Source organism: Myxocyprinus asiaticus, chromosome 48, assembly GCF_019703515.2.
Source record: "Myxocyprinus asiaticus isolate MX2 ecotype Aquarium Trade chromosome 48, UBuf_Myxa_2, whole genome shotgun sequence".
NCBI classification, from domain to species: Eukaryota; Metazoa; Chordata; class Actinopteri; order Cypriniformes; family Catostomidae; genus Myxocyprinus; species Myxocyprinus asiaticus.
In genome coordinates this window covers 19,636,614-19,650,868 of record NC_059391.1, presented here as the reverse complement: position 1 = coordinate 19,650,868, position 14,255 = coordinate 19,636,614, and the positions used below count along the sequence as shown (strand labels likewise).

Sequence of the window (14,255 nt, the reverse complement as noted above, 5' to 3'; positions counted from 1 at the left end):
AGAACATGATCTTGACAATATTCATTGATCACACACATCGTACAGAATCCATTTATCTAACAAATATTCACTCTCTCTCGCTCACGCACACGCACACACACACACACACACACACACACACACACACACACACACACACACACACACACACACAGTGGTGGAGGGGGAGGAAGGGGGTCTCTTGGTCTTGTGTTGATGGATATCCTCCTCCCTCTGTCTTTCTGTTTCTTTTCTGTCCCTCCATCTCCTACTTCCTGTTCTCTGGCCACATCTGCATGTGAATGGGCTGCTGGGTGTGATGGCTGGGCTGAGTGATTGAGATCATTGTCTCAAGCACCCAATTAGCACTGTTGAGGGTGTGATTCCATTCCACAAACAAAATCGCATTGTCCATGTGAACACTTTAACACTTAAGTTCAAAACCTGGGAGTAACCTAGTAAAAACTGAAAGAATCTAGTACCAAGAACTTGACTGGAGGAGAGAAGTAAAATATATTTATATTTCAAAGTATTGTGAGGTAAACTATCACAATACTTTATCGATAATCTAATGGGAAGAATCAATATTCTTTCTTTATTTTTTTACATTTCTCACAGGAACTGATTACCACTCAGAATAAGTGTGTGAAAAGACTTATTTCTAGACATATTTCAATTCTCATGCGTTTTGTTTAGCAATGTTTTCCTATTTAAAAAGACTATTCATCCATTTCTCTTCAAAATATGTCATCTGAAATATAAATGAAATATGAAGCATATTTATATTTGACCAAAATGCAAACTTAGAATGAGCAAAGAATATAGGTCTACATGTTTAACTTGTAAAGATGTCCTTACAGATGCTCTGTACCGACAGACTGCGAGAGTTTTCACTTACGAAGATACGCTATTAGTTAACGTTGTTTCTTATTACTAGCACGGTTGTGTCTATGCTCCATGTATCTTCTATGGCTAAATGATGAAGAAAAGCAGGAATAACAGCCCTTTTTGCATAAATCATCAAAGTCCAATGAAGGTGAATGAGGGAAAAAAACTATAGCAATATATTACAGTTTTGAATCTCAAAGTAGTAAACATAAAGAATTGCAATATTATCATATTGCCACCCTGATACTGATTTAATAACGTTTCGCTAGGTCCCTGCTGATACCCCACCCTGAGTTAAGCTTTCTTGGATAAAAACAAATACAGCTCTCAAAAATACCAACAAAGAATGATTTTTGATTCAACAAAAAGTCAAACAATAATTCCTGGTCAACAGATATATTTTAAAATTCCTCCATAGTACCATCCAAATATTCACATCTTTATCAGACGAGAAACCACCAAATTTGGCTGCCACTCATGGGTTGTATGTATAGGCTGGTGGTAAAGGAAGTGGCTGTTTCCTCTAGCAGATGACAGATAAGAGCTCTCGCTCGCGCTCTCTCTCTCTCTCTCTCTCTCTCTCTCTCTCTCTCTCTCTCTCTCTCTCTCGCTCTCTCTCTCTCGTCCCATCCATTTAACTGTTTGGAGATGGGTCCCACTCTGTTGTGATTACTAAGCCCCCCTGAGTGCCTGTTCTCACCCGACCTGAGCCCAAGAGGAAGTAGTTCTCTTTCTTTGTAATGCTTTCTCTATCAATACCAGATGTGTCAAAAAAAGGACGGATGTGCTTTTGTCTCCGTGATTCAAAGCAAAACAACAAATCAATCATTATCTTACAATGTTTTTATTTATTTCCAAAACATCTCTTTTGTATTTTTCCAAAAGATTGAGTTTCCAAAAGTTTGCTTTCACATCTCTGTCTCAACATGACAATAAAAGTATAATTGCACGGGTGGTGACTTAAGCAGCTTAAAACTGAAGAATGCTTCATATGCTGTCACTGAGCCTGTCCTTAGGGCTTAAGGTAAATGAACCATTCACTACATATTTGGCAATGGGACAATGACTTCAGCGTAACAGATGACAAAAGACCACAGTTGTGTCTCCCTTTGTGTTAAAATTCTGCAAGCTGAATTGTGATTGTCTGGGTTTCATTTACTCCTGTTACTAACTTGCCAATAATATACTAGCAAGCAACAATGGCTAATTGCAATGCATTTAATATGTAAAATAAAATGGACTGTAAACAAAAAAACAAAACAAAAGGACAAACAAAACATAAAACAAAACACAAAAAATGAGAAACAAAACCACACAACACCAAAACTTAAACACAACACAAAAAAGAGAAACAAAAATAAAAACTAAATTAAACAAAAAACTAAAAGCAAAATGAAGCAAAGCAAAACACAAAACAAAACAAACACACCACCAAAACTTAAACACAACACAAAAGTGAAACAAAAAAACTAAACAAAGCAAAAAAAACTAAAAGTAAAACGTGAGAAGCAAAACAAACACAAAAAACAAAACAAGAAATGTATATTAAAAATATATAGTCAATATAATTACTGGACAACCACAAATTTAAGTGCAAGCACACAGAAACACATTCAAAAGACACTTGAACTGTCATCCTCAATACCACACTTACTTCACTGTCCTGGCTTATTCCAGTCTGTCATGTCCATTGCGTTCCCTCCAGTTTGATCTGTCTTTCTCTCTGTAACAAAGTCCATTTCTATCTGGCACTCTACAGGTACAGACAGACTGCAGGGATGCATATCAGATCCATGAGAACCAGACACACCAATATTATCAAAGATCTCAATCAGTCTCAGCCATAACACTTCCGCCACTGCACTCTTACTGCCAAGTGTGTGTGTTTGTCAGTCACAGGCGGCTGTCATTGTCTCGTCTGCAAACAGTACAAAATGCTGCTGCTAAGCTCTTGGCGGGTACACGTAAACAAGATCATATCTTCTCCATTTTAGTCCCTCTTCATTGGCTGACAGTCTGCTACAGTATCGAGTAAGCTCTTATTGTTTGTTTTAACATCACTGAATGGGTTAGCGCTATCCTACCTCTCAGACCTCCTGCACATACACAAGCCTCTTCAAGGTCTCTTAGGTCCTCTGACCAGAGGGCTTTACGTTCCCAGGCCCATGTTAAAGCTAAGGGGTGACCGTGCTTTTGCAGTAGCTGCCCTGAAGCTTTGGAACAGCTTACCCCATACATAAGAACTGCCCCTCATTTTTAAATCTTTTAAATCTTTAAAGTTTTTATAATTATTAGTGTTATTAATAGCTTTCCGGCTGTATCCTTTTGTTTTATTTCTATTTCTTTATTTTTATATCTTATTGATTATTGCACAGCACAATGGTGAACAGTCTGTTGCTTTTAATCATACTTCATAAATAAATTGACATTTGGGTGTGGTGAGGGGCCTAGGGGTGCGAGAGAAGTGTGAAAGCAGAGATTTTTTTCAGCCCTCCCATGAACTTAATGAATGTACCTGCTGGGCTATCATGAATACTAAATGTATGTTTGGCAAGACAACAGGCCCCTCTCTTTTTCTCACCCTGTGTTTCTCTCTTTTTCTCTGTGCTATGTCTTAGTGGATATCATATTTGCGTAGGCGGATAGACTTCTGGTAAAAAAAAAAAAAATACAGAACAGCAGGAAAATACATTCATTTACTGACAGCAAAACAATACTGGCAGACATTAACCCAAAACAAAACTGCTTTCTAGAGAGAGATGAACATAAATCACAATCATTTTAACATCCAAAATGGCAGGCAAAATAAACAAGCTCATTCAATTCCATGTAAAAAAAAAAAAAAACCTTCTAAGGGGCCATTCACACAGGACACGTACTGGCATAAAAAAAGAAAAAAAAGAGAGATGTGTTAAAATGGTCAAATGTACATCTAGTGCATGTACACATAGAAAAACAATAAAAACACACATCCTATTCCAATATAATAAAATGACTTAAGGGAAAAACACTACCAAATGCTACAAAAGTATAGAATAAGACCCCACAGAGTTACCGCAAAGCATCTCTCAACAGCTCCAGAAGTTAAGTTCACCACATCACACAGAACGCTGTACAAAAGCCTGATCAGTCTCAAGAACTTTAGCGTTCCTAAGCCAAAGGCATTCAAAGCCACTGAAATTAAAGAGAGAAACCCACTGACCCACAGATGTGAGTGCAATGTGGCACATTTCCTCTGTGCGTGGGTGAGGATTTGACCAGGTCTCTGCTTTCAGTCCAGACATGGTCCCTAAGCTCTTTTCTGGGCGAGACGCCCCGATCACATTACAGTGCTGCGTTTGAACTGCCTTAGCCAAATTACTCAGTTAAACACAATGTAGCAGTCAACACACAACTGAAAAATGGACATCTACTGCAGGGATTCAGACACTACACATTTGAGACGACTGTCATTTATGAGGGCGTGTCAATATGTCTGTAAAATTACAAAATGGAGAGAGGTCCTGTGTCTTTTCTACAAAAAGAAAAAAGTACACAGAATAGAGGCTTGACATAAATCATGTGCGAATTTGTGCAAATAAAGAAACTGTCTCCAAAGTAGAGATAGACCAATAATCGGTGTAAGAGCCATAAATAGCATAAGAGGTTCATAATGTTTTTCTTAATATTAAGTGTTTTTTGTATATTAAAATATGCCTATTTTGAATATTTAAACTGTATAAAGTTCTCCTATTTTGTTTGATATTTCCTATTTTTATGTGAAGATATTTAAAATTCAAATATTCCCTCTTTTTGTGGCTCACTTGACTGCGGTCAATATAATATGTAATATGTATGCATGAATAACCATTAACTTTTTGTATATGACAAAGAAGAAGAACCAAGGGGTGTGTACAAGACCATGTAGTCATCTTTAATTCTGAATTGTACAGTGTAATTGGTTCTCAAGTTAGATTATTTTTGTATCCTGACAAACGGAAATCAAACACTATAGGTTTATATCCACATGGGCGCAATACTTATGTGACCTTCCCTTATGAAAATAGTGGAGTAATGGAAAATGGCTTGGACCGCCATTGCAATCGTTTCAACCAATATTTTTACCAATATTCACACTTTACAACATATTTCATTATCAACTCTTTAATATCAGCTCTAGCATTTTAACCTTAACAGCTAGCTCAATTCAAAATATCCAAAATGTTCATTATGTTTTATTGTAGTAGTCCAATTGAAATATATAGCTACTGTTGTTTCAAAAAGCAGAAATAAGAAATAATAATAATCAGTTCTGCATAACGGTTATCAAACACTTAAATAAAAAAATAATCTGTACCATATCGGTCGAATCCAAAGTGGACCAATTATGAGGAAAAAAGCAAAACTGATGTCAAGTCAGTGAGGATGATTCTTCAACACCTAATAGTGTACTGTAACCTTATCACCTAATAGTGCTAGTAACAGAACTTTGTTCATGATGAATGACTGTTAATCTCCCCCGATTCTCGCATAGCCATCACTGGGAATAAAAAGCAAAGTCTTGAAAAAACAACAAAAAAACAGTTTGTGGTCTGACACAACTCAATCTACTAACTTAACCGGTTGACACATCGTCACGCTATTGTAATACAACAGTGTAAACATGAAAAAATGGCACCCGCACTTTTCATGTCTAAAATAGATACAGTAAGATCTGGGTCGGACAGGACTTTTTTTGTTCTTGCTAGTGTAATGACGAGAAGGATATTGCTGCAGGCCAAGCTCTAAAAAGGGCGGGAGCTCCAAACCGCTAGCAAAGATACAGTTTACAGAGCCCCTAACCCAGTGTTTCTCAACCTTTTTTTTGATGAATGCCCCCCTACTTTATTCCCGTATTTTTGATATTCTGGTCTGTAGAAATAGTTTGGGTCCAACCTTCTATATAAGTTTATGGTATTTTTTCACCCATTTTATCGTGAACAAAGTGAAAATTCTAAGTCTGATTGCCTTAGCAAACACTACTACCTTAAGTTTTGGCCTACAACTAAAAGATATATAGATACACTAATAAAAACTAAAACGTCTCAGCAAAATAAATTATTTTCTGCAAGGCAAACATAGTCATATAGCAAAAAACAAAACAAAACAACAACCTTTAATGGCTCACCTGGAGCATCAGTTCAAAAATGCATCATCAGACCATAAAAACGAGAGCTTGGCTTGTTGTGATCATGGATTCTTGACCGAATTTATAGTCCAGTATGAATCAAACAATCTGCTCCAGCATTACCATCATCTAACTCCAAATCTATCATGGTTCTCTTCGCAATGTTATTCATGCAGCTTTCACGATAATGTATCACCAAGTTTGCACTGCCTCGTCTTTCTCCACTGGCCCGGGACTTATGCTTTGGCAGATCTGATGACAAAGCAAGTCAAAATAACGCAAGAGAATTGGTCTAATTCTGTCTTATGCCAGCTGGTGGAGAAAGAATTCGCATATTACAAATTACATCAACATTTCCAGTAAGAAGAAGGGAAAAAAATACATTCCTTTTGGATTCTCACCATTCCTGCCCCACAGAAACATTTCATGAGGTCTTAGATCATCCCTCTTTCACCTGTATCAGTCTGGGCACTAAGTCGATATCTTGACAGGTACTGGGCACAGGATTCTCTGAGCTCACCTGGCTGGTCTAAAAAAAAAAGACCTTATTTGGGCAACTGTGGATCTAACAATGCTTGTCTGTAGGTCATCTGTCTGACTTTCCTCAGTTTCAACGTACCAAGGTTTGAAAGATCTTGATCAACTGCCACTCCATCTGTGAGATGTTGCGTGTGTTTACTTCATCAAGAACAGGGCAAGCTTAGCCTTGCAGAGCCAGACTTTTAACTATTGGTGTAAAGTCTGGTTAACTTTATAAAGTCTGGACAAATTCTTGCCCACATGTACAAGAAGGGGCTGTCTGACTGACCTGTCATTGTCCAACCACAGTTAGCTTTTTGTGACATTTAAGAGGTAAGTAAAACTGAAAATGACAACCTGGTCTCATAGAATGAATGTTCCTCTATATACATTTTTGCAAACTTATTTTTACATGCCACTTACTACATTTCGCTGCAGTTTCCTGGTGAAATTAACACTGAAGGCGCTACAACAACTGTGCGTTTTATTCATTGCCACACAAATCATGGAAACAATTGCTGACTATGACTTTATAAACACTTATTTTTCTCTCTATTACTCACCTCCCGCTATGTTATGATATCAAAACACTTTTAATTTAATGCATGATTTGAAAAACGATACATTTTAAGACTTGTATTACAGACCCACCTACATATACACACTTATTTCTATATCATTAGCTTGCTTGGTAACTCACCTAAAACTACAGCCAAATGTATAATGAAGCATGTAATTTCAGTTTAGCACATTTTTTGCAATGCTCACGTAAATTTCATGAGACCAGGCTGGAAAACGATGATACCAATTGTTGATTCCAATTACAGAACAGCATGACAAAAGCGTTAACTCATTGAAATAATAGCAAAGCAGTCCTCAAATCATCCTTCAACATGCCAAAAAAGTGCTTGACTATGCCACGTGTATAGATATATGCCAGGTTAAATGCTCTTCATCGTCATTTGATTATTATTTGATGAATGACTGCTGCAATGATCAATAGAAAATGTACACAAACATATCTTAAATTAAACTCAGTATACTGCCTGCTTTCCTTGGGTGGTAATAGCACAATGTTAGTTGCGCAAGGAAAGAGCAAAAAGGAGTTTTGTGCATAAAGCACAAATAATTTACATAGAAAGGGGTCATGTTTGCCCGAAAAAGGAATGACAGTGACTTAATTTAAGTTCTCAAGAAGCAAAGCAGTGCTATTTCAGTGCTAACTGTGCCTGCTTAAAGTAGATTGTGGGTGGTTAGTGAAAAAGAAGCAGCTTTCAGTGCATAAAAGTCACACAACTGGTTAGTGAATTGGCCCCTGAATATATAAGTGTAGAGCTGAGGAGGGCGGGGCCGGGCCGGAATGAGACACACCCGGTCCCCAATCAGCCTGATGGGAAGCGCGAGGGATAAAGGCGGCCGGGGACGACAGTTCGAGAGAGAGAGAACTGCAGGCAGCTGTACTGTGTGATTTTGGTTGTGTGTTTTGTTTAAGTTGTTTATTAAATTATTATTTAAGTTGTCAAGCCGGTTCTCGCCTCCTCCTTTCCACCGAACCCCCTTTCAATAAGACAAAGATGTGATGCCCTGAATCTCAAAAACAGCGATTAGTTCTTCCTAGGAAGTGCTTGCTGTAGCATCCTAGTACCTGGTGGACCGTTAAAGCCTGTGCACTCTCACATAGAAATTGAGTAGCCAATCAGTCTGGAACTTATGATTTTGATTTTTGCTTTTGAGGTTGATACTGGGGCAAGTGCAACCTTGATTAAAATGTCTGTATGAAGACTACTATACTAGACAATATGATCACTAATGATCAATAAAATGTTTAAGGTTCACAATGCTAGAAAACTGGCATCCTCTCACATGATTTTGTTTTTTCTTTCTTTAATCATTCTTTTCAAAAGAGTCCAGTTGCACATTCTTGTAACATCTGCTTACCTCCCCACCTACTGCATTTTTTTACTTTCCTTTCTCTTCATCTGTTTCCTTAAAATCTTTTCTCATATTTCTTTTGTATCGATTATATTTTTCTATATATCTTTTACATAAAGATTTGCAAGAGAGAGTAATTCTGCTTGATTGTAACATGTCTTCATTTACCTTTCAACTTTCAATCAGTGAGTCACGGTTCCATCAACATTTTTAATAATGAATATGCAGACCATATTCATTCATATTTGTTTTTTAGGAAACACCGTGCAAAAAACATGAGTTTAAAGAGGGATGTGGGATGTTAAACAGCCTTAGGGCCTTCAGTACAGTACACAGACACACCAAACGCAAGCACACACACACGAAAACAGACATTAATGCACTGGCTGGTGAAGCAGCTGCGTTTGACTCAAAGAAAACAATGCATAAAGTGTTTGCAATGGCCCATGTGTGTGTGTGTGAGTGGTTATGTCTAAACCTATCCATTAGCTGTTGCCTTTGGCACTGAATGAGACAATCGCCGCTCTCTTCTTTGTGAGCAAACAAAGCCAACTCTGTTACCTGTCTGATATGCTCCAGGTTTACTAGGGCTGGGTGATATGTCGAATGATTTTACTGCCAATATAAAATTAAACTAAATTGTGAGTATTGTGATGATTTTAATGCATTTTTTATATGGCCATCAAGTTTACTGAAGACAGATTGCGAATCCTCGCTCTCGCAACTTGTGAGAATGAGAGCATAAAGACAGAGGGGTTTCAATAGTGTCTTTGATTTAAACTCTGTAGAAAAAATGTCATAAATTGGTAAATTGAATTAATGTGAATCAGGTCAAACTGTCCATTTGAATGAATCAACTCATGCTTCAATCAAAAATCGATTCATTTGCGTCAAGTTTGTAGGTAAAAATGAACATTTACTACATGCATAGCTAATTGGTTGACTATAAATAAAAAATATTTAAGATTAATTAATTGGGCAGTATTGAAAAAATGCCTTAATAATTTTCAACTACAGTTTACTGTATTTTATTTGCATTAAACTTTTGAATCTACTTGGCAACAGCGGTTGTTTGTTTGAAATGGTAATTTCCCCAATTGATTTTTTTTTTTTTTTTTTATCTTTCAGGATAATCTCCATTTCATTAAAAAAAAAAAAAAAAAAGGTATATTCACCCAAAAATGAACATTCTTTCATAATTTACTCACCCTCTTGCCATCCCAGAAGTGTATGACTTTCTTCCTTCTGCAGAAGAATATCACAGCTCTGTAGGTCCACACAATGCAAGCAAATGGTGACCAAACCTTTGAAGGTCCAAAAAGTATATAAAGGCAGATAAAAGTAATTCATATCTTCAGAAGTGATTTGATAGGTGTGGGTAAAAAAAAAAAAAAAACAGATCAGTATTTAAGTCATTTTTTAATATAGATCTGCTTTCACACAGAGTTGTTATTCTTCTGTTTTTTGCAGATTATTTGTGCATATTGCCACCTACTGGTTTGTTGTGCAAATATGATTTATTCATTTTTTTCCTTTGCTGTATCCCTCCCTTTTTTCTTTCTCCTCCCTGCCCAGTAGGTGGTGATATGCACAAATAATGCAAATTATTAAAAAAACAGAAGAACAAGAACTCTGGTGAGCGTGCATAGGTGGGGTCGGTAGTTGATTTATAGTAAAAAAAAAAAAGAAAAAAAAAAAAGGGTTTAAATTTTGAATGTTTCTCACCCACAACTATCATACTGCTTCTGAAGATATGGATTTAACCACTGGATTTGTATGGATTACTTTTATGCTGCCTTTATGTGCTGCCAAAGTTCTGGCCACCATTCACTTGTACTGAATGGACCAACAGAGCTGAGATATTAATCTAAAAATCTTCATTTGTGTTCTGCAGTAGAAAGAAATTCATACACATCTGGGATGGCATGAGGGTGGGTAAATGATGAGATAATTTTCATTTTTGGGTGAGCTATTTTTTTAAAATCAGGATACTGATTATTCTTAAAAGGCTGAAAAAAAAAACGGAAAGTATTTGTTTCCTCTATGGGTTTAAATCCCAGGGAATGCACAAACTGATTGCACTGTTAGTTGCTTTGGACAAAAGATTCTGCCAAATGCATAAATGTACATGTATTTTTCGTACTATATCATCCAGCCCTAAACTTGACTACTGAACATGCTGTGAAGTCTACGAACAAGAACCAGGAGTGTCCACAGGTGGATCTGTTCAGGTAACCAAGAGTGCAGAGATCAAAGGTTAAGTCCTACCTGTCAGTGTCATCTTGACTCTTGGGATTGAAGTGGTGTATGGTCCCTCTTCCGGTGCTCATTCCATCCAAGACCCGATTAACCCTCCGGGAGTAAACGTTCAGCCCTCCATCCGTCATATAGCTGCAGACACAGACACAGTGTCATACTTTATGCTGTATTCAATAAAATGCTCCTAGTTTACAGTGTGGGAAATAAATGGGACCCTTTTCAGCCCTTTAAAACAACTGAAATGCAATTACATGTCTAATTCGATGCCTTACCTGTAAATGGAGCATAAACAAATGATCCAGTAAGCGCTACAGTTTAAAATGTATTTGGGAGAGATGAACAAAAGAAAATATTTTACAAGATAATGCCACTCTTTTGATCTGTACTTACCCAGCTCTTTTGACAACCTGTCATGACTTGGAGTGTTCATATTCATAACAAATGAATTCAATTATCTATATACCAACAGCTTAAAGAGGGATGTTTGTCAATGTTAGTGAAATCAACACACAGGTAAAACCAGTTTTACCACCTTAAGTAGTACAGCTGGAGTTAACATTATATTTGAGAAGTGCTATAATGTTTTTATATCTTGCAGTATGCTGACAAATGGAAACAATGAAAACTGTTTAACTATGTTAACATTGTTTGTATGCAAAGGATGCCTAGCACACATAAAAACTCATAGTCGTATGTCATTCTGAATATTGACCCATTTAGACGCTCATTGTAATGTTTTATTTGGTGACAGAAAAGTGACTGACATAAACATATATTAATGATCTCCCTTTAAAGAGTTAATTAAGAGTAATGTATCTTTCATCAATTGTAAATAAAAAAAGCAGTTTAAGATTACAGTGTATTGTTCAAGAAATAAAAGCTGTTTTTTTCTGTCTGCACAATTCCTCTTTATAGTCCGTCTCTGAAACGTAACCGTCCATGATGTTGACTTGACATTCTGTGTACTGAAAACAGCATGCACAATTTGCTGTATGTACATTCAAGCTTTGCAGAACATCAACAGTTTGTAAGCTCTATAAATATGCTCTCATATATATATATATATTCTTTTGTGTATATATGCTCAGCACATCTATATATGATCTGTAAAACTATAATCCTAAAGGAACCTCACGTGGTATGAGCTATCTATCTAACATGAACTTTTAAACTTTCACACTTTAGCTATTTAAAATGTGTTTTAACTCATTAACAGTTGACAATTAGTCCAAATAAGCAGCTGCAAACTAAACTATGTTTTTTTCTACTTAACACCAATCCAATCAATCCAGCAAAACCTTAACCAAGTCCAGATATTCACTTACCTCCCTAAAAGTCACAAACCAGGACTGCGACCATCAATATAACCTGCATGGTGGTTTCACATAACTGTCTATTGACTGTTAAGCTGGAGTGTGTTTGTGATCTTAGTGTATCTATGTGTTCTTAATAAAGGACACACTGCACTGAGATGAGGGGATAAGAGAGACAGATAAGGGGAAGTTGGTGGGTTGGACTGCAGGCAGAAGTGGACAGCTGATCTGTGTGGGACATTGGGTTTTAACCTGAGGCAATAGACTGATGGGTGTTTGCTCTGTTGGGCCATTTAAGTGGATGTTCTAAACAGGTTTTCAAAAGTAATTTGCCTTCAAGGGACAAGCAACATGATCCATCAAACACTTAAAACTACTGCTGGGGGAGAGCTGCAATTGCACTCATCCAATTTAAGATTAAGTTTATGTTTTGTCAGTTTAATTTGATTTTGACGTGCATAATGTAGCTTTTTCAATTTCAGGGTTCCCATACCTTTTGATGAATGAATTTGCATGATTTTCCCAGTTGTTCTTGAGTACCTGATGAAGATTTTTGCACCATTGCATTCACAAAGAGCAATTTCTAGCAGCCGTATATTTAGAGCCATCTCTAGCCATAATTTTAGTAGCAAGCATAACTAGAAACATTTTATAGTTACAATAGAAATTTCCATGACTCTCCATAATCCATAATAGGATTTTGCTAATTTCCATGACTTTTCTAGTGAAACAAACTTCTTAATAGACCAATTTCCTTCATCTTAATCACTCATTTCCTGCTGTGAAGCAATCACATGGCACAATTTTATCATCTGGGCTGCTGACTAACCTGCTGAGCAGGCGGGAGGATTTTAGGTACATGCAAATTGGGAGCGACTCCAAACAGCAAATGCCACACTAATCATTTAAGCAGCAAATAAATCATCAGGTATGATTATTTTCAGAGATATGATTTAGTCAGTTGCTTAACATTGTGCAATCCTTTATTACTGATCATATTTTTTCCAAACATCTAGCAAGGATTTGGAAGCCAGTAAAGGACAAAGAAATTGGTCCATTAAGTGGCTTTTGAGCTTCCACTATGAATGTTCCGTGGCGAATTCTTCTCAGAAGCCTTCTCTGCTGGCCTAACATGCCAAATAAATAAATATTTTTCATCCTTTCATTCTCAATCACCTTTTTGCCTGTGTATTTTTAATCGCTTTCCACTCTTAATTAATCTACAAACAAATAGAGAAAAACGAAAAGTTTATCCAGTCAGAATTTATTGCCTTACAACTGTTTCACAAATCACATGCCCAAAGCTGAGCTTGTTAACAGAAGCAGTGCGTGAGTTTGAGCTCCACCCCTTCAGGCCTTCAGAATTTCCACAGAATCCCTCAATAGTGCAAATGAATGGGCAACTAAAGTCAGACTGTCAGATTCATCAGCCAATCAGATTGATTTATTTGTTCTTGGTGGGTGTGATCTTTAGGATATGTCCCGGTTGAGGCCTTCTAGCTGGCCTTGAGTGACGCAATCACGCTTTAAGTGACGTAATTTGAAAGCGAGCACGAGATCTTGCTGACGAGTCGACTGTCATTACTGCCGCTATCGCCATTGAGAAAGAGATCCATATGGATTTAAAAACACGAGATGTTCTGCATGACCGTGTGATTGCTTAATTTATTAAACAGGAAAGGAGGACTGATTTTCACTTCAAGTAAATTGGTAAGTGCTTTTTGCATTGTTATAGCAACATCAGGCGTTTTCTAAGTGTAAATTAGGCTGCTTGAGCATTCAGTGTCGGATCAAGTTTTGATCTGCATTCCATTCAACTTGGAAAGTTGGATTTTACAACTTCCTACCAGGAAAAGTGCAATGTAATGCATCTTGAAGTCAGAATTACAACTTGTAGGCTCATGCAGAAATTCTTATTTCCGATTTCACCGAGATGCAGGGGCATGATGTCACACAAACATGTTGACACTCAGGGAGATATACAAAGTAAGTGATAAACATTCACTTTATTAAGTAACATCGATAAATGAATTCGTTTCCACATTACATGATATTAAAGCTTGTTTAACAAACGCCTGCAGAAACAGGTGTATAAAACATTATAATCTCTTTTGATAATCGTACACCTGTAGCACAAATGCTAGCGCTGCAGCATTGTTTATCAGTTGGGTTGCTAGGAGATATTTCTAATGAGAGTCAAACACCTGCTAAGCTAACGG

The 14,255-nt window shown here is 37.0% G+C and overlaps 1 protein-coding gene across 2 annotated transcripts in view; it reads right to left on the bottom strand.

Annotated features, from left to right (window-relative positions):
• LOC127437629 (neuron navigator 2-like) overlaps positions 1-14,255 on the bottom strand; it is a 78,061-nt gene that overhangs the window by 52,758 nt on the left and 11,048 nt on the right. For both annotated transcript variants that reach the window (XM_051692662.1, XM_051692663.1), the window contains exon 4: positions 10,733-10,855. In XM_051692662.1, the coding sequence (XP_051548622.1) occupies positions 10,733-10,855 (123 nt within the window). The remainder of the gene's footprint in view (positions 1-10,732; positions 10,856-14,255) is intronic.